Genomic DNA, 24,792 nt, shown 5'->3' on the forward strand with positions numbered 1-24,792 from the left:
AAACCTTATAGCCTAGGCCATCTTTATGTAGAGCAACAATTCTTTTTCCCAGATCCTCAGAGAGTTCTTTACCATGAGGTGCCATATTGAACTTCCATTGACCAGTATGAACGAGTGAGACCGCGTACACACGGTCGGACAAAAGCGATGAGAATGGACTGAGGTTCAGTTTCATCGGTCCAAACCGACGGTGTGTATAGCCCATTGGTCTGTTTTCCTTCGGTCCAAAATTTTAAAACATGCTTCAAAATCGAACCGATGGACCGCTGCCCGATCGGTCCAAACCGATGGTTAGTACAGAAAGCATCGGTTCAAAACCCGCGCATGCTCAGAATCAAGTCAACGCAATGCTTGGAAGCATTGAACTTCGTTTTATTCAGCACGTCGTGTGTTTGACGTCACCGCGTTCTGACCTGGAACGATGGTGTGTACGCACATCAGACCATCAGGAACCGATGGAAATGGCCCGTCGGACCATTCTCATCAGTTTGGAACGACCGTGTGTACGTGGCCTTAGAGTGATAACACCAAATTTAACACACCTGCTCCCCATTTAAACCTGAGACCTTGTAACACTAACGAGTCACATGACAACAGGGAGGTAAAATGGCTAAATGGGCCCAATTTGGACATTTTCACTTAGCGATGTACTCACTTTTGTTGCCAGTGGTTTAGACATTAATGGCTGTGTGTTGAGTTATTTTGAGGGGACAGCAAATTTACACTGTTATACAAGCTGTACACTCACTACATTGTAGCAAAGTGTCATTTCTTCAGTGTTGTCACATGAAAAGATATATTAAAATATTTACAAAAATGTGAGAGGTGTACTCACTTTTGTGAGATACTGTATTTGGAAAACCAAATTCATATCAACTAATTGAAAGGTAATGTGCACCACACAAAATACTGGTTCCCCTAAAGTCAGGAGGAATACATTGACAGGATAAGGTTGCTTGTCATTCTTCACGTGTCTCTAGACACCATAAAAATTGACATTTTGCTAGGGGAAATTAGCCTGCTTTGTTATATATAACTTGTGTTATTATACTCCGTTTAAAAAAAGAAAACATTAACGTTAAAATTGGTTAACTACAGGTATAACTTTTTCTTTTGACAGAGTGGAGATGGATTAGAACCCCTGTCAGGTTTTTAATGCGGTCTGTAGAAGTCTCTGCTACATTGGCAGAAGTTAATGTTTCCATAACTTTTACCTTTTTAACATTTTGGTGTTTTTTTTCACCACTACTCAGCATTGCTACTCAGGTGGCGATATAGTTGCAATAAGATTTAGGCTGATATACTTCCACCTGCCATTTCTGCTGAGAACACAACTGCCTGCTTTTACAGAGGCACAGCAACAGAACATCGGTCAGCATTTGGGTTATAGTGGCTTCTTTCCCAGACACACAAATACCCTGTCAGTCTGCATATGTTTTGTGAGTACCCCTCAATTAGGAATGGCAGAGATGAGATACAGAGGACCTAAGAAAAAAGGGCCCAATAGCACTTATGCTGCACATGGCACTGAGGATAATGAGCAAAATGCTTAGGTTTATTGCTTGCATTGGAGGAAAGTCATATAATAACACAGCTCCCTTTCTCTGAGGCCCCGTACACACGTCCGAGAAACTCGACGAGCAAAACACAACGTTTTGCTCGTCGAGTTCCTTGTGAAGCCGCCGAGGATCTCGGCGAGCCAAGTTTCCCCGTTGACTAACGAGGAAATAGAGTTCCTCGTCGGTTTCCTGGCCGAAAGTGTACACACGGCCGGGTTTCTCGGCAGAATACGGCTCCGATCGAGTTTCTGCCTGAATTCTTCCAAGAAACTCGGTTCGTGTGTACGGGGCCTGATTCTATCTCTTTCTTCGGCCCAAAATAGATGGCCTATCTGACTAAGGCAGATTTCACGGTAACTTTGTTTGATTTCTTTGGAAAACTCTTTGCCTTTTCAGAACCTTTTGGTTTTTAGGGCTTAAAATTACTATTTTGCCTCCTCACTACTGGAGACTATTCAAGTGTATGACCCCGAACATCTTTAATTTCTTTTAAGACAATATTGAGGAAGGAGAGGTGAATGCAGAAGAGGGTCCTGAGGAGATACAAGCTAAGGCTCACTTAATTGATGTGGTACATACTAGTCTTGTCTAGTGACACCGGCATCTCCCCAGCCTTAACAAGCTAATATAGGCACAAAACAGCTACTGATGTTTGGAAAGTCTTTTTCTCTTGCACACAAATTAACTGTGCTCTCTGTATGAGGATTGGCCAAATTCTGAAAATGCATTCTTCTTTCAAAAGCTTTTGCTGAGTTATCTATTTTATTTATGAAAAAATACATTTAAATACAAATGGTCTGTCCTGGTAGTGGTAGATGAATAGAGAATGTGATCCTGTGTTTGAGGATCCTGTACTGATGGAAAAATTGCAACTCATGCCCATAGTTTGATGTGTTGATGCCCTAGAGCAGTGGTCATCAACCCTGTGCTCAGGGCCTACTAACAGGCCAGGTTTGCAAGATAACTGAAATACATCACAGGTGATAATATTTGCTGCTGAGTGATTGCAGTATTCTAGTCTGCATCTCCCCAAGGTAATTCATAAAACCTGGCCTGTTAGTGGGCCCTGAGTACAGGGTTGATGACCACTGCCCTAGAGAATGTATTTTGCCTGGTCTCTAGGGTGACACTGCTTGGTTTGCTGAACTTGCTTGCAAAAGTTGTATTTTACACATGCCTTTTGATGGTGAATGTCTGTTTAGTGAATCCCTGATAGGAAGTTGCTCGCGTCAGTCATCCACTTTGACCTCCCGTGTCTTCCTGGGATCTGAATCTGGTACTTTTGGTTCTTCAAAGACCTTCTTTTGAACCAATTTGAGATTTCCCATTGGGGGATCTCACCAGTAAGGTGGCCTTCTTATTGGTGGCTATTACCTTCATCAGACATGTCTCCGAGTTGCCGACTCTTTCTTGTGAGAAACCTTTTTATTTTTTATATATCTTTCATAGAGACCAGATGCTCCTAAAATCTAGATCCTCTTTCCTTCCCAATGTGATCTATTCTTTTTTCCTAAATGATTATATTATCTTCCCTTCTCTCTGTCCTGTTCCAAAGCATGCCAAGAAGTGGCCATCCACTGCCTGGCTAGCCACTGCCGCCTCAAGCAGGGGAAAACCATCGCGGGAACGAGCCCACGGAGTTTCGTGCCTCCTTATTGTGCATCTTGAAACAGCCACACCACATGTTTTCAGAGAGTCCAGTATTTCTCCTGAAGTTATTTGTGGGTTATTCTTTGCATCCTGAACAACTTTCCTGGCAGTTGTGGCTGAAATTTTAGTTGATCTACCTGACCGTGGTTTGGTTTCAACAGAACCCCCCATTTTACACTTCTTAATTAGAGTTTGAACACTGCTGATTAGCATTCTCAATTCCTTGGATATCTTTTTATATCTCTTTCCTGTTTTATACAGTTCAACTACCTTTTCCCGCAGATCCTTTGACAATTCTTTTGCTTTCCCCATGACTCAGAATCCAGAAACATCAGTGCAGCACTGAATGAAAGATGCAAGGGTCTGTCAGGAGTCCAGAAACTCATTGACCTTCTATACACACACACTAATTGCAAGCAAACAGATCACAGGTGAGAATGGTTACCTTTAATAGTCATTCAAACCCCTTTGTGTCAACTTGTGTGCATGTTATCAGGCCAAAATCATCAGGGTCATTTGGGTAGTTTCTGTTGCCATTATGATTTAAAAAGAGTAAACACAGTTAATTGATAATAAATGGCTTCAGCCAAACACTAACCACGAGTGAAAGAAATGATTTTGTTTTATCATTCATATTCTCTGAGCCATGAACTCATAAATTATGCCAGGGTATGTAAACTTATGAGCACAACTGTATATAAACTTATTTCAGGTATGGATTTTAAAGCATAATTACATTGGTATAGCTTGTACAGTGTTCTAAGTATGCATGTTCCATACCTTGTAGGATCTCTGTGAAAGCTAGGAGTCATTGTAGTATTCTCCACTACTACAGTGATCGCTGCTGCTTTCTGGGTCCCATGCTTGGCTGCTGCGTAGTAGCCACAGGGGTTCGCCCATTGGCGGTACAAGCACCATTCACAGAAAGCCTTGCATTTTTCTCAATGAATGCAAGGCATTCTCTAATCGGAAAAGGCAGAGTGGTTATACCACAATCTCCACCTGGTCCAATGAGAACACCTTGCATTCATTGAGAATAATGCAAGGTGTTTTGTGAATGGTGCTCGTGCTGCCAAGTGGGCGAACCCCTGTGGTTACTATGCAGCAGGGCAGCCATTCAGCGCGGAACTTGGAAGACAGCAGTGATCACTGTTGTAACGGAGGCTTCAAAGTGATTTCCAGCCTTCGCAACAGATATGACATTTGCATACTTACCTTGTATCAAGCTGGATCATTGTAGCTATGCTATATAATGCAAACCTGCTTTAGTGCAGATCTGCATTAATTTGTATGTTTTTTTTTTTTTCATGTGTCTGGAGGTCAGCTATAAATTAATTTTACATTCACATAAACTCGTGTGGACAAGAAAAAGCAATTTAAAAGCCCTTTAAGTGACTTTAATAGTCCATTATGAAGAATTAAGGCATGGCGAATTCCACAATAAGATCGTTACTTTTACGTTTAAGTTTTCGTGCTCCTCGTGTATTCTGTACATGGCTTCGACACTACATACATATGTCTAATAATGAATACTTGTGTACGTGCTTTGAGCATTTATCAGCCTTCCCGTTTCATACATCTTGCACAAATTAGAAAAATGATGCCGCTTTGTTTCTCTGCATTATAAGTTGGCAGTCAGACACTTCCTCCAAGAACATCAAGATGTCTCACTGTTTTCATCACAGAACAGCAATGAATGGCTTCCTTTGCTGAAATGCTGCTTTATACAACACCTGGCCATTTGCCATGTCTAAGCAGCAGAGGAACAATACTACAAACAGCAGTTATTTACATCTCTGCTCACTGTGCGCATACATTTGCAGCTGTGATGTTGACTACAAAGTTAAAGCCCTGGAAAGACAAAAGATATCCCAAGCGCTGGCTAGTTTTGTCCTCCATCTGTGTGGAAGTCTGTCAGTTTAGAAGAAGCAGGATACCGGGATTAGTGTGGGCTTTCAAATGCTGAAAAAATAATTATGAAATAAATAGACACATAAGCATGTGTTTGTGTACCCGGGGATATGTAACTATATGGTCATTTGAGTCTGGTTAGGGATATAATACAGTCACATATCAGGATTTTATATTATATATTTTTCCGTGCTAACCTAACCCTCAATGATAAAGCTGCAATCAGTTAGTGCAGGGCTCAAAATTTCAATCCCTGAGCTACTAGCTGGACCTCAAGGATAACTCGCCACCAGTTGCTCCACCCAACCCTGCTTCTAATTCCACACCTAAACACGCCCTCATAAAGTATCTCATGAAATTACACCTAAATGTTTTATGCAGAATTAAGTTATAAAAATAGATATTAACAACAACTTTATCCGTGCCCACCAATGTAACCTTCCTGTGCCCACCAATACAGCCTGTGTCCACCAATACAGCCTGTGTCCACCAATGCAGCCTGTGCCCACCATGCAGCCTGTGTCCACTATGTGGCCTACCTGTGCAGGGGAAGAGAGGAACAGGAGAGCTGACAGGATGGTCAGAGCGCAGGGAACACAGCGATAACAGCTTTAATTCCAATTGCTGTGTTCCCGGCGCTCAACGTCATATACAGCCCCACCCCCTGGCCGGGGGAACTTTGACAGATCGCCCATCACGGGATTGGACGGGTGATCTGTCTATTAAAGTCCCAGGACCAGGAGGAGGGGCTGTATATGACAGCGAGTGGAAGAGAACACAGCAATTGAAATGAAACCTGTTATCGTTGTTTTCCCTGCTCTGATCACCTGGATCTCTCTCTCTTCTCTCTCTCCTCTCTCTCGGCTGCCGGCGGTGCCCGCCCCCTCACTTCCAGGCAGACATAGCTTGCCAGCCCTCTAAATGCGAGTGGAATTTTTGAGGGCTGAGTTAGTGAATGAAGTTCATGATTCTCAAAAAACGTGCAAACAAAATTATAGCTGCACAAAAATGACAATACACAATATTGATAAGATGTTAAAGTTGTTGTAAAGGCGGAAGGTTTTTTATCTTAATGCATTCTATGCATTAGGATAAAAAGTCTTCTATGTGCAGCAGCAGTTCCCCTCTGCCCCCCTAACACTTACCTGAGCCCACCTAGATCCAGCGATGTTGTCGGCTGCCCTAGACTTCAATCCCCATTGGCTGAGACAGCAGCACAGCGCCATTGGCCCCCGCTGCTGTCAATTAAAGTCAGTCAACCAATGAGGAGAAAAAGGGGGCGGGTCCGGGAGCGTCTCCGTGTCTGAATGGACACGGGGAGCTGCACCTCGGCTCAGGTGCCCCTATAGGAAGCTGCTTTCTGTGGGGGCACTCAAAAGGAGGGACTGGCCAGGAGCATCAAAGAGGGACCTGAGAAGAGTAGCATCCAGGCTGCTAAAAGAAAAAAAAACGAATCTAGTATCACTTTAAGAAATAAATAGTCAAATTCATCTCGAACATAAAAAAAACGAGGTGTCTTCAAAAAGTTTCTGTGCCTTTTTATATTTAAAAAAAGTGCAGAATTGTTATTAACCTCCCTGGCGGTATGATTCTGTCTGGAATTACGTACCAAAAGCGGTACAATTATTTGCAAGGAAATTTGGCGTTTTATACTGTAGGCCTGCAATTCTTAGGAATAACTCACTTAAATCTGACCAAACAAGAATCTAATAGGCATCCCGGGTATGACATTTTTTTAAAAACAAAATGATAAATTATAATATAATAAATAATTATAACAAATAATAATATAATTCTAATAAAAATTATTCAATAATGTAATCAAATCAAAAACACTGAAATGTTCTCAGTTGCAGAATTGTTGCTGTCATTATTTAATTTCCCCACAAATCGCTATCGCACAATTCTGCAAGTGATTATAATTTATTATCGCTGTTTTTTAGCTGATCTAAAACCATTTTTGACATAAAGGGACACGTTTGGTTGCTATGGACAATCTACAGTTTGCAGGGAGAAAGAAAGGTTTTTATTATATAAAATGACATGTAGGGCACTGGGCAGACCACTAGGGACAAGGGGGGTGTGTTTTTTTTTACATACAGTACTGTAATCTATAAGATTACAGTATACTGTATGTACTGTGTTTGTTTACCTTTTTGAATTTGGCGCCGATCTCCGCTCCCGTGCGTCGTAACGTCGCAGGGAACGGAGATCGGCGGCACAGGAGGACGCTGTGTGAATCGAGCGAGGTCCCGCTCGCTCACACAGCGCGGTGACATCGCTGGATCCAGGACAAGGTAAGCCAGCGCACGCTGCAGGCTCTGCATGTTTACCCCGAGCGTGACTCAGGGATACCGATCGCAGCAGAAAAAACCCACCCCGAGTCACGCTCGGGGATACCGCCAGGGAGGTTAAAAACTCTCGTATATACATTATCTATAACCATGCACATAAAATGAAACCAAAATTCTAGGGCTTCCAACATAGAACACTTTCAGTAATTTTATCATGCATCAATAAGGTATAGGATCACAATTATATAATATGTGTAAAAAGTGTCCATATAATACAAATGCAGTGCATGAAGAGTGCAATTGTTTGTAATGCGCTGTGGATGCCCCAGTATAAATCTCCAAAAAATATTCAGCAATAAATGACCACATTTCAGTAATTGAATGTATTGTTGGTGCAAAGGTGGACCCACAGATTTATGATGTGGGTGACTCCCTTCAAAATCTGTAGCATAGATATGGTTCAAGCAGAGAAAACATAAAGAAACCTCATTGTGCTTTGCATTAAAACTATGAATCTAAAAACTCAAATTAGATGGTGCATCCAGATCGTGGAACAAAATGTATAGTGTATACAGCAAAAAGTGCCTTCCATGGAGATGCCTCTATTGTTGTTTTCAAAACCCCACCTCTGAATTGCATCAATAAGCTCCGCACTATGTGTTATGTCATGGAGACATCAACGGGCGCACTGGAATTTGATTTCACTTTTTGTGCACTGCAATACATGTAAGTACAGTATAATATATTTTTATTAGGTTTGAGATGAATTTCACAGTTTTTAATTGAATCTTACTGAAGAAAGCTCCAATCACTGTGCGCCTGGTTTTAAAGGTGCCTCAGATACTCCTCATATAAGGGCTCCACCACAAAGTTTACAAAATGCGCATTTACCAATAGCATCTATCGTTTGCACCTTTGATGTCATAGGGTACCACCCTTTTTGAACGTTGTTTTCACAATGTCCCACCTTAAGAAGGATATATGGGAAACCACCACCAGCTGATCTCCTCAAACATCAATAACCGAGACCCAGGGAGAGATAATAATCCAGGATAGTGTGATATCATTTTATTAAAAGTCAAAACAAGGATTAAACATATAAATTCAAGGTGCTATAGTCAGCACCAGCCCACTCAAATTAGACTTATACTACCCCTCACCTGCCCCTTTCAGACTTGCTTTATGATATCTTCCATCACTCGCGTATGAATAAAAGACAATTTTTTACTAGAAAGGTATGCTGATGGACATCTCTACATGCTTGCTTAAATGGGATTGCACCTTCCATCCAGTTTACTGCAACATTCTGAAGTTATCAAGCATTGATCTGTATGATGTGGGACCAGTAGCACTTTCATAATATGATACCGGAGCTTTCATGTCCAGCATCCCTTTGAAGGATGATATTCTCCAAAGAATGAAAAGACTTAAAGCATAAGACACAACAGCACTGTAAATGTCAATATGGATATATCCAGACAAAAGAGTTTGGGAGTGAGGGTACAGGTTATTTTCTTTCTGCTAACCATACTTTCTGCATGGAGTTTGTATGTTTCCCTTTGTGTGGGGATTCTATGGGTGACCTGATTTCTTCCCAGAGTCCAAAAAGGAATATGTTAAACTGGCCACAGTTTATGCAAGTCAATATGCTTATGTAGCGACGTTGGCTTGCTAGCTTCCCAAGAGCAGGAACTGAGTACTTAAAGCAGTATTAAACCCAAAGCAAAAACATGTATTATATATATATATATATATATATATATATATATATATATATATATATACTAGGCAGAACGAGGCAGCAGACAGAAATGACACGGACCTCTGGATTGAGATACACTATAGAGGGATATACTTTTTTCCGATTTCATGTCTGAGGTTTACAACCACTTTAAATCTGCTACTACATCTAACACTCCCCTCCCCCCAGACTGACCATGCTGCTTTGCAAATCTCCCCCCCTGTTCTTGTTTAGACAGAGTAGCGTCTGTACACACAGGAGGTGTGTTACGGACCAGATCACCAGGCGAAAAACACAGGGGAAAGCCTAAAAAATAAAACTAATACACGACTACATCCAATGATTGGTAAACTGCAATATGTTATATTTTTGGTTTAATCCTGCTTTAACTAGTTCCGGACTGTGTGTTGTCTGTGCTCCCACACAGAAAGCACTCCAAGGGAACACATTTAACCCTTTGATTGCCGCTGATACCCCGCAATGTTGCAGTCCCGCTAAAAATCGCTGATCGCCGCCATTACCAGTTAAAAATAAAAAGTCCCTAAATCTATCCCATAATTTGTGGACACAATAACTTTTGCGCAAACTAGGGCTGTCTCGATACAGAGCATTTGCCTAAGTATTTGTACTCGGGCAAATGCTCCGATGCGTCACCCACTACCTGGACAGTCAGCGATGATCGGTGCGGCCGGGGGGAGTTACAATCACCGATCACCACTATATAGATTTTACTAAAGCCCGACAGACGCTTCTCCCCTCCCCTTCCCCGCAGTTTACAGCTGCTTAAGTGAAATCTATACAGGGTGATCAGTGCTTGTAACTGCCCCCACCACACCGATCACCGCTGAATGTCCCTGTATCTTCCTACAGTCCCCCTCTGTGTCCTCCTCCGTGCTCCGTTTCCCCTTCCATTCTGCTGCTGCCCCCCCTTCCAGTTATCCTCCGTTCTGCTGTCCCCCTCCAGTTATCCTCTGTGTCCCCCTCCGTTCTGCTGCTGCCCCTCCCAATTATCCTCTGTGTCCCCCTCTGTTCTGCTGCTGTCCCCCTCCAGCTATCCTCCGTTCTGCTGTCCCCCTCCAGTTATCCTCCGTGTCCCCCTCAAATTATCCTCCATGTCCCCCTCCGTTCTGCTGTGCCCCTCCATGTCCTTCTCCACCCCCTCTGTCCTCGATCTGTCATGATGGACAGCGGAGGAAGAAGCCAGTAAATCACTGACTGTCCATTCACGTAACTGAAACATCAAAACTCATCTCTTTTGATATCAAAAGAGACAGGTACATCAAGCGCCCAGAGGCGATTAAGTTCGCATGTGTTCGCGCTATATAAGTTTCTCATTCATTCATTTATTCATCCCCTCCATTCATTTTCAGTGCAGCTGAGACTTCAGAGAAAGGGAATGGGGAATCTGTGTCCTCAGTCCCTTTGCCTGTCACAAAGGGGAGATGTAAAATTTCACCAAAGCTCCCCAACAGGGCTGATTAAAAAAAAAAGTTGTTATAAAAAATAAATACATAATAAAATAAAAAACACACTGACACCATCCACCCCCACCCCCTTAAAAAAAGAAAGCATTTTAAAAAACATAGCAAAAAATAAATTGAAAAAAATGTATAAAGGGCTGACACATGTGCCACTGTCACATGACATATAAAAAAAAATATCGGTAATCTGTATTATATATATATTATATATACTTGAAAAAGTATCTTTACTTGTACACGGTCTTAAAAAAGTGGTATCAAGACAACCCTAGCGCAAACCAATCAATATATACACTAATTGTTTTTTTTTTACCAAAAATATGTAGCAGAATACAAATTGGCCTAAATTGATGAAGAAATTTAGATTTTTTTACGTACTTTTATTGAATATGTTTTATAGCAGAAAGTAAAAAATATTGTTGTTTTTTTCAAAATTGTCGGACATCAATTTTATTTGGGTACAGCCTCGCACGACCGTGCAACTGTCAGTTACAGTAACGCCGTGCCCTATCGCAAAAAAATTGCCTGGTCATTAAGGGGATAAATCCTTCCAGGGCTGAATTGGTTAATAACACACTGTAGGCAACTTATGTTTTTGAGAAACTCTCCACAGTACATATGATGTTCTACATAAATTCCAACAAATCTAGGAACCTTGGATTGAATGTCACCTCCCAAATATTATACCTGAGCAACATGAACATAGCCATTCATTGGCTGGCACCCATTGCTTAGCTTCTGCTTTGACTAATCACGCATGCCCCCTACTCGGAAGTGCAGAATCACGTGTGTGTGTGTGTGTGTGTATATATATATATATATATATATATATATATACACACTCCTCAAAAAAATTAAAGGAACACTTTGAAAACATATCAGATCTCAATGGGCAAAAATCTCATGCTGGATATCTATACTGATATGGACTGGGTAATGTGTTAGGAATGAAAGGATGGCACATCATTTGATGGAAATTAAAATTATCCACCTACAGAGGGCTGAATTCAGAGACACCCCGAAAATCAAAGTGAAAAACTTTTGCAGCAAGCTTGTCCATTTTGCTGAAATTTCATTTCAACAACTCAAAATGGTCCTCAGTAGTTTGTATGGCCCCCAAGTGCTTGTATGCATGCCTGACAACATCAGGGCATGCTCCTAATGAGACAACGGATGGTGTCCTGGGGTATTTCCTCCCAGATCTGGACCAGAGCATCACTGAGCTCCTGAACAGGCTGAGGTGCAACCTGGTGGCACCGGATGGACCGAAACATAATGTCCCAGAGGTGTTCTTTTGGATTTAGGTCAGGTGAGCGTGGGGGCCATTCGATGGTATAAATTTCTTCATCCTCCAGGAACTGTCTGCATGCTCTCGCCACATGAGGCCGGGCATTGTCGCGCACCAGGAGGAACCCAGGACCCACTGCACCAGCGTAGGGTCTGACAATGGGTCCAAGGATTTCATCCCGATACCTAATGGCAGTCAGTGTGCCATTGTGTAGCCTGTAGAGGTCTGTGCGTCCCTCCATGGATATGCCTCCCCAGACCATCACTGACCCACCACCAAACCGGTCATGCTGAACGATGTTACAGGCAGCATAAAGTTCTCAGCGGCTTCTCCAGACCCTTTCACGTCTGTCACATATGCTCAGGGTGAACCTGCTCTCATCTGTGAAAAGCATGGGGCACCAGTGGCGGACCTGCCAATTCTGGTGTTCAATGGAAAATGCCAATCGAGCGCCACAGTGTCCAGCAGTGAGCACAGAGCACACTAGAGGACATCAGGCTTTCTGGCCACCCCCATGAAGTCTGTTTCTGATTGGTCAGAGACATTCACACCAGTGGCCTGCTGGAGGTCATTTTGTAGGGCTCTGGCAGTGCTCACCCTGTTCCTCCTTGCACAATGGAGTAGATACCAGTCCTGCTGATGGGTTAAGGACCTTCTACGGCTCTGTCCAGCTCTCCTAGAGTAACTGCCTGTCTCCTGGAATCTCCTCCATGCTCTTGAGACTGTGCTGGGAGACACGGCAAACCTTCTGGCAATGACATGTATTGATGTGCCATCCTGGAGGATTAGGACTGTCTGTGCAACCTTTATAGGGTCCAAGTATTGCCTTGTGCTACCAGTAGTAACACTAACCCTAGCCAAATGCAAAACGTGTGAAAAACAGTCAGAAAAAATGAGTAGGGGAAAAAAATGTCAGACACCTCCACCTGAAAAAACATTCCTGTTTTGGAGGTCATCTCATTGTTGCCCATCTAGTGCACCTGTTGTTAATTTCAATTAACAGAAAAGCAGCTGAAACTGATTAACAACCCCCTCTGTATACACCCCTCCCCCTCTTCTACTTAACTGACCAGATTAATATCCCAGGAGTTCTGATTCAAAAGTTCCTTTCATTTTTTTGAGCAGTGTCTATATATATATATATATATATATATATATATACATACATATATGTGTGTGTGTGAGTGATTCTAGACAGATTGGCCACCCTGTAGCTGTAAATCTGCTATAGAGCTGTCGGCAAGTGGATAATAAACTTTAAGGCCTATAACTACTTTCCCTCATTTTCATATCTATCACCCAGTGGACCCAGTAATAGGACAGCCTGTTCTATGTTAATATATGGAGGGATCAGCAGAACTCTCCATTGTATAATTGTGTATAATTTAGACTGGGAAACCATTTGAATGTTGAAGGATTATTAACTTTTAAAGTAGTCAAAAACTTTTACAAAAGAGTACTTGATTTTGTAGCACACTCTAAGAAAAACAGGATCTTTTTTTATAAATAACCCTTACTTTGTCCATGTTTTCTCTCAATACACTGCACATCCTGTTTCCTCTCTGAGGACATGTGCATACTCCAGTGGCGACTGAGCATATAAGTTTTACTATGTTGGGTACGGCAGTGCACTGCACATTGGCATGGCTGCTTATAGTCCAACTCTGGAGCATGCAGGAAGGAGTGACAATGATTGCACTGAATAGAGTAAGCGTTGTCATCCCAGGAATAAGACGCCTGTTTTGGTAAGATCTCCAGGTATGGTTTCAATGAAAACAGACAGAATAAATAATTAACTTTTGACATTATAGATACATATGCAACCACAGATTTGCTTTATGTGCTTGGGTTTAGATGCGAAGGCTAATATAAAATACATTTCTTTACTAAATACAAATTAAAACCAGCAACATCAAATAAATAGTTACAATCAATAAATCAAAGGTACATCTCATACCTTTATTCCATCATGAAAAGTTGTCTTCAATGATAATTTGTCAATGGTATTGAACCTTAATGCATTTAAACTCAGAGATTCTTAATCAGGAGTGGAACAATAATAAAAGCCATTGATGCGTGAAAATAATGAGTGTGTGTCCACAAAAACCCTAGGTAGATTTTGGTATGATGCAAGAAATGCCAAACACAGCCACAACATACAAGGAATCTTGAACATCTGGTGTATGTGGATATATATGGAATGGCACAGGACATGGTATCCAAGCATGACAAGGTAATCGCAGCAATTTGTTGAGTTTGGATACCATGTTCTGGGCTTTTCCATATCCCTCCACATACACCAGATGGTAAATCTTCCCTGTGTCTTGTGGCTGGGTTAGGCATCTCTTGCCAAAATCCACCTAGGGCTTCTGTGGACACGCACTCATTCCTTTCACGCATCATTGGTTTTTATTATTATTCACTCCTGATGAGGACTCTTTATGAGTTAATATGCATTGAGGTGTTCAATACCATTGACAAATTATAATTGAAGACAACTTTACATGATGGAATCCAGATATGATATGTACCCTGATTGATACCTGTATTAATTGTAACTTTTAATATTTTATGTAGCTGGTTTTAATTTAAGTTTATATACACTGCACAATATTTGATGTTTTGGGGACGAAGGCATCATTTTGTATTGCACTACAGATGGGGTACCCAGACATATAATTTGGTTAGGTGAGAGCAATAAGAGACTACATGTGAAGGCTTTCTCTGGTCTTCTAAGCCAGTTTTTCTCAACTCCAGTCCTCAAGGCACCCCAACAGGGCATGTTTTCAAGATTTCCCTCAGATGAAACAGATGTGCTAATTATTAAGGCAGTGAAACTGATCACCTGTGCAAAATGATGGAACGCCTTAAAACATGACCTGTTGGGGCGCCTTGAGGACTGGAGTTCAGAAACACTGTTCTAAGCAATGTACAGTATGTTAGACCTCCGTATACAGGCTCTATGTTATCATGTTTCCTTTCCTGATGTTCCCTATTAGTTCAGCACAGTAATGATCTCCTTTCATGTGGATGACAGTTCCCTGTGATCTCATAATTAGGCAGGCGTAGCCATACTATGCGTTTAGAGTATGTATGTATGCCATGCTCACAATATAACAATCTGTATTGTAGCAATATCTTTTAGCTGAATGATCCACAGTTGTATTTCATCAACGCGTGATATTTGTTCTTGGATGTTGAAGTCATAAATGGATAAAAAGCTCTCCAAAGGAGAACATGAAATTGTATGAAACATTATTTCCAAGTCAGCTATTTATTTCCTATATTTAGACCAGCGCATTTGAACCTGTAAACAATGGCCTGCCGATGTTTATTATCGACTAGCGCTCAGCCTGGCTTCTTGCTTTATTGTGAGCGTAACTGGTGCCCAGTGGGATAGGGAGAAGCTATGCTTGGGATAAATGGTGTGAACAAAAGCCTTTAAACTGCTTTCTGCAGCTTATTTGTTGCCTACATTCAATTTGAGTGGAAATGACTCGCCTCTGCCACCTTCACAGCTGCACACAAGAAGAAATCAGCAGCTTTATGCCTTGAAAATGCAAATGCTGCCTTCTTACAAAGGTAGATGAATGCATTGGGCTTAAATATGGCTTCTTTTTTTGAAGACCATATCAAATTTGATGCAGCCAGTCCAAAACATAAACACATTTATGTGTCCACCCCATACTGCACAACATTTTTTAGTTGTGCTCATTCCAAAACAATCTTTGTGTTTTCCCCTTTTGCCTATTTTAAATGTTGCAAGTGTGGATCATATCATAGGTTGGAAAGGAAAAGCATATTTTTTGAACCAGAGGTGGATAACAAATGAATATGTCAATTTTTCCAAATACAATGTAAATCTGTATTTAAAGTGTATCTTAACACAAACACATAATATATTGCAGTTTACCAGTGCTTAGATGTGGTGGTTGTCCAGGCCTTCCCTTTTCACCCTTTAATCCTGCAAGTAACACACTTCCAGTCCCTTGGTGTCTACACTTATTTCTCTATTGTATCTATGAAAGTAGCCGTGGTTGTCACTAGGGGTGCAACAGATCAAAACACTCACGAATCGGATCGATCCTCGGATCAGGAGTCACGGATCGGATCATTTTCGGATCAACACAAAACGGAGCTCATGTGCTTAAATACAGTATTTGGAAATCTAACAGACTGTTTAACCACTTAAGCCCCGGACCATTTTGCAGCTAAATGCCCAGGCCAGGTTTTGCGATTCGGCACTGCGTCGCTTTAACAGACAATTGCGCGGTCGTGCGACGTGGCTCCCAAACAAAATTGGCGTCCTTTTTTCCCCACAAATAGAGCTTTCTTTTGGTGGTATTTGATCACCTCTGCGGTTTTTATTTTTTGCGCTATAAACAAAAATAGAGCGACAATTTTGAAAAAAATTCAATATTTTTTACTTTTTGCTATAATAAATATCCCCCAAAAACATATATACATTTTTTTTTTCCTCAGTTTAGGCCGATACGTATTCTTCTACCTATTTTTGGTAAAAAAAATCGCAATAAGCGTTTATCGATTGGTTTGCGCAAAATTTATAGCGTTTACAAAATAGGGGATAGTTTTATTGCATTTTAATGATTTTTTTTTTTTTTACTACTATTGGTGGCGATCAACGATTTTTTTCGTGACTGCGACATTATGGCGGACACTTCGGACAATTTTGACACATTTTTGGAACCATTGTCATTTTCACAGCAAAAAATGCATTTAAATTGCATTGTTTATTGTGAAAATGACAGTTGCAGTTTGGGAGTTAACCACAGGGGGCGCTGTAGGAGTTAAGGTTCACCTAGTGTGTGTTTACAACTGTAGGGGGGTGTGGCTGTAGGACTGACGTCATCGATTGAGTCTCCCTTATAAAAAGGATCACTCGATCGATACGCCGCCACAGTGAAGCACGGGGAAGCCGTGTTTACATACGGCTCTCCCCGTTCTTCAGCTCCGGGGAGCGATCGCGACGGAGCGGCTATAAACGAATAGCCGCGCCGTCGTCCCGGATCGCTCCCCGAGGAAATCCGCCCGCCGCACGCAGCGGAGGGGGTCCCGATCGGACTCCCCACCCGCTAGAAGGCAGGGACGTATATATACGTCCTTCTGCCTGTCCGTGCCATTTTGCGGACGTAAATAGTCGTGCGGCGGGCGTTAAGGGGTTAATGTTAATTTTTAAAAGCCGCAGCAAACCTGCTGACCTCACATGGTTGCTAATGTGACAGAACACCTCTGATTTTCACTTTTAATTTAAAATTTAACATTTAAAATGTCCACCATTGCCCCCCACTCGTCATCACCATCACTGTTCCAGTGCAACATTGCCCCCACATTAGTAATAATAGCCAGTAGTTTAACATTGCCCCCACATAGTAATAATAGCCAGTAGTTTAACATTGCCCCCACATAGTAATAATAGCCAGTAGTTTAACATTGCCCCCACATAGTAATAATAACCAGTAGTTTAACATTGCCCCCACATCACAATAGTAATAATAGCCAGTAGTACTAGTATAACATTGCCCCCACATATTAGTAATAATAGCCATTTACATTAGTTAGCCAGTAGTTTTAGCATAATAAAAGCCAGTCCAAAAATGATCCAACTCACTGTACTGCAGAATAGATTGCTTTGCGGCCGGGTGTACCAAGATGGCCGACCGCTCCGGAGCTAGGCCAAAGCCGCGGCCTTTCCTAAGGCTGCGGCAGCGGTGCGTTTCACGGATCGCAATCTGTGCCGATCCGTACAGGCCGACCCGTACGGATCGCGGATCGGTCACGATCCGTTGCACCCCTAGTTGTCACACAGGCAGGACCTCAAACATGTCTACCTTTTTTAATCTCCATTATATGGTGGAATGATGGGAATAGCAGTTAGTTATTTGTGTTTTCTTTTAAAGTGACATTAAACCTTCAGGTTTTTTAAACTAATATAACAAATGGTTATATTACTCTCTGCAATGGTTTTGCACAGAGCAGCCCTGATCCTCCTTTTCTGGGGTACCCCACCTGTGCTCCAGGTCCCTCCTCTTCGGCAAGAGTCCCCAGGGAAAGCCACTTTCCAAGGGGGCACCTATGCATGCTTGATCCCAGCAGCCCAGTCTCCGTCTATTGACACAGACCAAGCAACTCGGCCCTGCCTCCCGCCCCCTCATCTCAGAATTTGATTGACAGCAGCGGGAGGCAATGGCTGCCGCTGCTATCAATCTGCCCAATGAGAATTGAGACAGGGGTGAAGATTGGATCAGGCTCTGGTAAAAAAAGGGGGGGGGGCTGGAGGGCTCCTGCAGCACAGAAGGTTTTTTAGAATATACAGTAATGCATCAAGGTTAAAACCTTGTTACTTTAGCCCTGGTTCACACTGGTACGATTTGACATGTCAAATCGGTGGCATTTGCTGGCAATGACACCGTCCTGATCCATCTGAGGCGCTGCACGATTTCAAGAAGTCGCTTCTGTACTACTTTCTGCGATTTTCGGCCGAGATTTACATTGACATCTGTGCAGAAACTTAATGGCGGCCAAAATTGGGACTGCCAGCGGGAGTGAAATTGTGTGAGTTCAGCTGAACTCTCACAGCTTCATTCCCGCAGCCCAGTGTGAACCTGGGCTTAGGCCTCGTACACACGACAGAGTTTCTCGGCAGAATTCACCGAGAAACTCGGTCAAAACCCGGATTCTGCCGAGAAACTCTGTCGTCTGTACAGTTTTGGCTCGATGGAGCCGCCGAGGAACTCGACGAGAAAATAGAGAACATGTTCTCTATTTTCTCGTTGTTCTATGGGAGAAGGCGGCCCGCCGAGCTCCTCGGCGGCTTCATCCCAAAACTCGACGTGCCAAGCACGTCGAGTTCCTCTGTCGTGTGTACGGGGCCTGAGATCCACTTTAAGTTCCCAGTAAGTGACAAGGGTACAGCATTCCTGGCAAGAAATAACAGGTATTTTCTGTACTTTCTAAAAATCTTCTTATTTAAAAAAAAAAAAAGCAGCTATATATTACATTTTTTGGTTTCGTTACACTTAACAGGACCTGTACTGTGTCCAAAAAGGCAAACAAAGTATTTGTCATCAGTCTTTAGTCACCCTACAGCTCATCTCCCCATAACTAGCTTAAGCTAGATACACACGGGAAGTTTTTCTTTCGATCGATGACGAGAGGTTGCCGTACTAACTAAGCCTGATGGTCAAAGCACGTTAGCTGTTTTACAGTTGTTATGCATGTTATTTCAATAAAAAAATCGACCACTAGTTGATGTTTTCCGGAATGCCAACTGTTTCCTCTAGTGATCCATGCTACACACAGGCATTGGCAGCCTGACAGTCTGAACACCGGGTGGAGCTGGGAATTTGAGACAGTGGAAGTTCTAATACACATGGTTCCATTTGGTCAACAGAAGCCAGTGTAAAGACTGGCTTCCATGGGACAGGCTGCTGTACACACTAGCTGAATGTTGGCCGGTTTCTGTTGAACCGGCCGATATTTGACTTGTGTGTACCAACCTTTCGTTTTTCTTGTTCTGTTTGTTATCACAGTAAATGCAGCACCAATTATTGGCCAATTACTCCCCTAATCGGAGTTCTACTATAAATGGCGTTGCAAAAAACGAATACCAAGTCAAATTCAGCTATTCACATTGGCTGAATTTTAAATATACACTGAACATTTTTGATCAAAACATAGTTGCAAATGTTGTTTTTTAGATCTTCCTGAAGTTCATAAGTCCAGATGTCAGTCCGGATTGATGTGGTCATTTTTTCAGCTGCAATTTACATAAACAATCCCATCAGCCTTAAATCCTTGAGCAACAGAAATTTCCCAGCATATGGGTTACAGGAAGATTTTGTCAGCCACTCCTGCAGAACTCCTTACTTTAATAGCCAAAAAAAGAATTCAATGTGAATGCAGCCATTAGTATTGTCTTTTCCCACTCTGTTCCCCAGGGTCTTATAGCTTTGATTAGATTTAAGATGTTACCAGCAGCCATATTGAATGATCTGTATTTCTCCATATCCTGTGAATTGTACTACTGGGATTATAAGTCTATTCTTTGCATTTTCCTTTCAACCTCTTTCTATAAATAATGAGTTATTTTCTTTCTTTTTTTTTTTCAGAAAAACATTCTTAATTTGATGCACAGCTTCCCTGAAAAAATAAGATGCAGCTTTCATGTCACGCAACAGAGTACACCAATTTGTCCAGAGCTTCAGCCGTTTATCACTGGTGAGTGGGTCCTTATGGCTGGATACAGTTCAAATATCCATCATGAATTACTGGAACACACTACTGAGGAATGTAGAGGCCTCTCCACTTATGGAATGTTGGGAAATCAACAACAACTGGATGGTTTCATTTGTACAAACTCCATTTTATTTTTAGCTTGAGGAAGTCCCTGCGGAGAGATTTGTCTTGCCCAGAAATCCTTTTTTTCACCATCCTTTTAATGAGATGAAATGTTTACAAACTACTAGATAAATGACTATATATCTTCCCTGTGCGTGTACCTGCCTGATTTTGAGGAGTTAGGTAGTCCCAAAGGAAGAATATATTAAATTGCAGGGAAAAAAAGGTTACAGTTATCCTTAGATTTAGCAGCTTTCACCTGGAAATAGTTTTGATGCAGCTTTTTCCATAATTGAATTGCATTCAGTGTCCTTGCTGAACTTTTGCTGGGATGTTCCAACCAATAACCCAAATAGAGATTCTGTTGTCTGTAAAGACAGATAGGCTTGTACAGAGAGAAAAACCACAAAGCCAATTCTCTATGCCACACTGCTGAGAAGCAAGTGGAGGAAGCAGAGCAAGCATATGTAACAAGCAAACATTGCTACCTCCTTGCTGCACATATATAAATAGAATTCACACTTCGGTTAATGATAATCACTATTGAACTTCGTGCCAGATTCACGTAGAATCGCGGCAGCGTAACGTATCCTAGATAAGTTACACCGCCGCAATTTTTCATCGCAAGTGCCTGATTCACCAAGCACTTGCGATGAAAATTACGCCCGCGGCCTCCGGCGCAAGGCGGGCCAATTCAAATGGGCGTGTGCCATTTAAATAAGGCACGCTCCCGCGCCGGACCTACTGCGCATGCTCCGTTTCCTAACTCCCGCTGTGCTTTGCGCGCCGTGACGTAATTTTTTTGAACGGCGACGCGCGTAGCGTACTTCCGTATTCCCAGACGGCTTACGCAAACGACGTTGATTTTTACATTTTGACGCGGGAACGACGGCCATACTTTAGACAGCAATACACTTGCTGACTAAAGTTAAGGCACCAAAAAAAAGTGTAACTTTGCGATGGGAAACTAGACTAGCGGCGACGTAGCGAACGCGAAAAACCGTTGTGGATCCGCCGTAACTCCTAATTTGCATACCCAACGCTGTTTACGACGCAAACTCCCCCCAGCGGCGGCCGCGGTACTGCATCCTAAGATCCGACAGTGTAAAACAATTACACATGTCGGATCTTAGGGATATCTATGCGTAACTGATTCTATGAATCAGTCGCATAGATAGAAACAGAGATACGACGGCGTATTAGGAGAAACGCCGTTGTATCTCATTTGTGAATCTGGCCCTTCTTTTCTAAAGGCTATAGATGACTATTAAACACAAACTAGCAAGTAAAACACACATCTATATTTTTTATAAATCGATCTACCTGCAATTTTTTTTTTTTAAAACAGCCCAGACTAATACTTAATCCAGTGCTGTACCCGCAGTACTTCTTTTCCTGCCACAAGATGTCCACAAGATTTTTTAGTTGAAAGACACCCAGCATCACTCATCACTCAAATACAGAATAAAGCGGACATACCGCGAGTGCAGGACGTCATGGGCCCGCTGCCTGAAGGGTAGTCTGCAGTCACATTATATTGATGCACACAGTGGTGTTGACATAATTATGTCACTTCCACTCTCTGCCTCGCATGCTCACATTTGGTGAGTGGAAATTAGTTGAGGGCGAGTGTGGAGCAGGGGTGGACTGCACCGTCAATTTCATCTGATGCCCTGTAAAAAAGGCCGCACCGCTTCTGCCAGAAGCGATCAGCCAAGAAACTGTCAGGAGGATTGCTGGCCAGATGATACAGAGTGGGGATCTCCTGCTATGACACGGCTTGTAAGTCCCGCCTCCTGGACCAACTACTATGATAGACAGCAGACTGGTCCAATGCCGGTCCAGGAGGCAGGACTTTGACAGCAGCCGGTGCTTCATATACAAGCTGGCCATGAATAAGCACTAAGTGTGAAACGGGTGGGCCTTTTTGATGTCTGCTGTGTATTTGCGGTGTTTGCTCATGTTCCTTCAATAAAGACAACTCAAGAGTTCTTTGGTGTGCGGCCATCCATCCGTCTTTTGCTACTTTCCAAGCTGTGTCACAACGGGAGATCCCTGCTCTGTGCGATCTGGCCGGAAATCCTCCTGATTCCTCCCTGTCATCCCTGCTACATTAACGGGCACAGATGAGGCTGCACTTACTGTATGGGCACTGATAGGCTGTATTGATGGGCACTGATAAGTCAAAAAGGTCATAAAGTTATGGCTGATCGTGTGTGTGTGTGTGTATATATGAATATATATATATATATATATATATATATATATATATATATCCAGTAAAACCTTGGCTTGCGAGCATAATTTGTTCTGGAAGCATGCTTGTAATCCAAAGCACTTGTATATAAAGCAAATTTTTCCATAAGAAATAATGGAATCTCAAATGATTCGTTCCACAACCATTTATTCACAAGTCCTTTATTAGAAGCAATTAGAAGAAAAACCCAGCAGGATCTACAGAGTATAAAAGAGAGGTGCCTCGAAGTGTAGCAATATGGTCACATTTAATGAGGGTACAACATTTAGCACCTCACATGGTTTATGATTAAAAGAGGCGCATATAAGTATGCAGGCATCCTGGGTAAAGGTGTCCACATAGACCATCCTCCTCACTGCTATCAGTCTGCAATCGTGACCTGGACAGACTCCCCTAGAGTAGAGCGGTCTGAAAGCGAGGTTTGAACTGCTCATGGAAGAGACTATATCAATGGCGGTCTATGTGGACCGCTTTTCCCCCGGATGCCTACATACTTAGATGTGCCTGTTTTAATCATCAACCATGTGAGTTTCTAAATGTTGTACCGTCATTAAATGTAACCATATTGCTACACTTAGAGGCGCCTCTCTTCTCTTTTATGCTCAGTTGTGACATGACGCTACTCTTATATCAAGACATTGCTTGTATATCAAGTTAAAATTTATAAAAAAAATTAGCTTGTCTTGCAAAACGCTCTCAAACCAAGTTACTCTCAAACCAAGGTTTTACTTGGTGTGTATGTATATATATATATATATATATATATATATATATATACATATATATATACACAATTTATACACATAATATGCAAAGGGTTCACCCAAGAAGAGAGGCGAAGGATACTTATGAGCTGAAAGTTTGTAAAACAAATTAGTTGATTGTAATATAAAATAGGTTGCCTGTCATTACAGGGGATATGTTAACAAATATATAGGTAATATGACCTTATCTACTTTTAAGATGCTTTCATGGGTGTAGATGTAAAAAAGAAAAGAATTAACAACATATTAATTTCAAACCCACAATCGTACATAAAACACTTCTAGCACTTAGAGTATTGCCATAAAGTCACAATATTATGCATACCATCAACAGTGTGGTATGCTTTGTCGGTGCAGCCCTCCTCACATGGGGGAATCTAGTAGATGACTATAGACAAGCACACAGGAGCGTGCAAAGGCCTAGTGCATTACCAAAGGTTCATTAGTATAAAGAACAAACAGCCAAATCCATACTCACAAAAATGGGAAATATATAGGTGTAGTAATACACCAAATCATGATCCAGTGCGGGTGTCATGTGCCATTTCAGGGGATGCACCTGAAATGCGTGTATTAGGATTCTGGACCATTGGGAAAGCATCCAATAACCCAATGAATGAAGACGGTTGAAATCATCTGTTTAGTGTGCTGCATTTCTGATTGTTCCGTATGTATGTATGTGTGTGTGTATATATATATATACACACAATGTATGCAACTCAATTATTTCGCGCAGAGCAGCCCAGATTCTCCTCGTCCCCTGTCAGCACTCCTGGCTGCTCATGCCCCCCCCCCTCCAAGTGCAAACCATAGCAAGCCGCTTGCTGTGTGGGGCGCTCGTGCGGGGTCCCTTCTGTGTGTGTGTGTACATAGAGCGTGGCCCCGCCTCATTTTCATGTGCCAAATCTGCACTCTAATCTGACTTTGGCTACCTTGGATTGCTAGCTAGCAGGTTCACATACTGTGCAGGCGCTCCTGGTGTGCATTGACTTTATCAGGCTGCCTGTTGATAATTTCAAGGTTATCTGTTGTTCTTTTATCATTTGTGCTTCCAATTAGGGTTGCACCGATACTGGTTTTGTTATCTTTGCTGATACTGAGCATTTGTACAAGTACTTGTGCAAATGCTCCAGTACCTGAAGCCAATACCTTTGTGATGCCCATGAAAAATGAATGGACTCAAATCGCACTGCACAGATTCATATGTAATTTGAACAGGAATGCAGTGGGATTCCTGTCCGAATCTTATGCCGTTTCCCCCACTGCTCCTGTGTGAACCAAGGCTTGTCTTGGTGACTTCAGCCTGGGTTCACACAGGAGCGTTGCGGGAAATCGCATGTGATTCGTACAGGAATCGCACTGCATTCCTGTTCAAATTGCATGTGATTTTTTGAAGTGCGATTTGAGCCAATTAATTTTGTAGGGTTGGGTTAAGGGTAAGGGTTAGGGTTTCCCCTTGAAGAATTAGGCTAGAACTCTGGGATTGAAA

General features: G+C 42.2%; 1 protein-coding gene across 1 annotated transcript in view; it reads left to right on the forward strand.

Moving 5' to 3' along the window:
* Window positions 1-24,792, forward strand: part of OXNAD1 (oxidoreductase NAD binding domain containing 1) — a 119,159-nt gene that overhangs the window by 91,371 nt on the left and 2,996 nt on the right. The window contains exon 8 of the mRNA XM_040352953.1: window positions 20,054-20,162. Coding sequence (XP_040208887.1) covers window positions 20,054-20,162 — 109 coding nt within the window. The remainder of the gene's footprint in view (window positions 1-20,053; window positions 20,163-24,792) is intronic.

The sequence above is a fragment of the Rana temporaria genome, chromosome 5 (assembly GCF_905171775.1).
Source record: "Rana temporaria chromosome 5, aRanTem1.1, whole genome shotgun sequence".
Taxonomy (NCBI): Eukaryota; Metazoa; Chordata; class Amphibia; order Anura; family Ranidae; genus Rana; species Rana temporaria.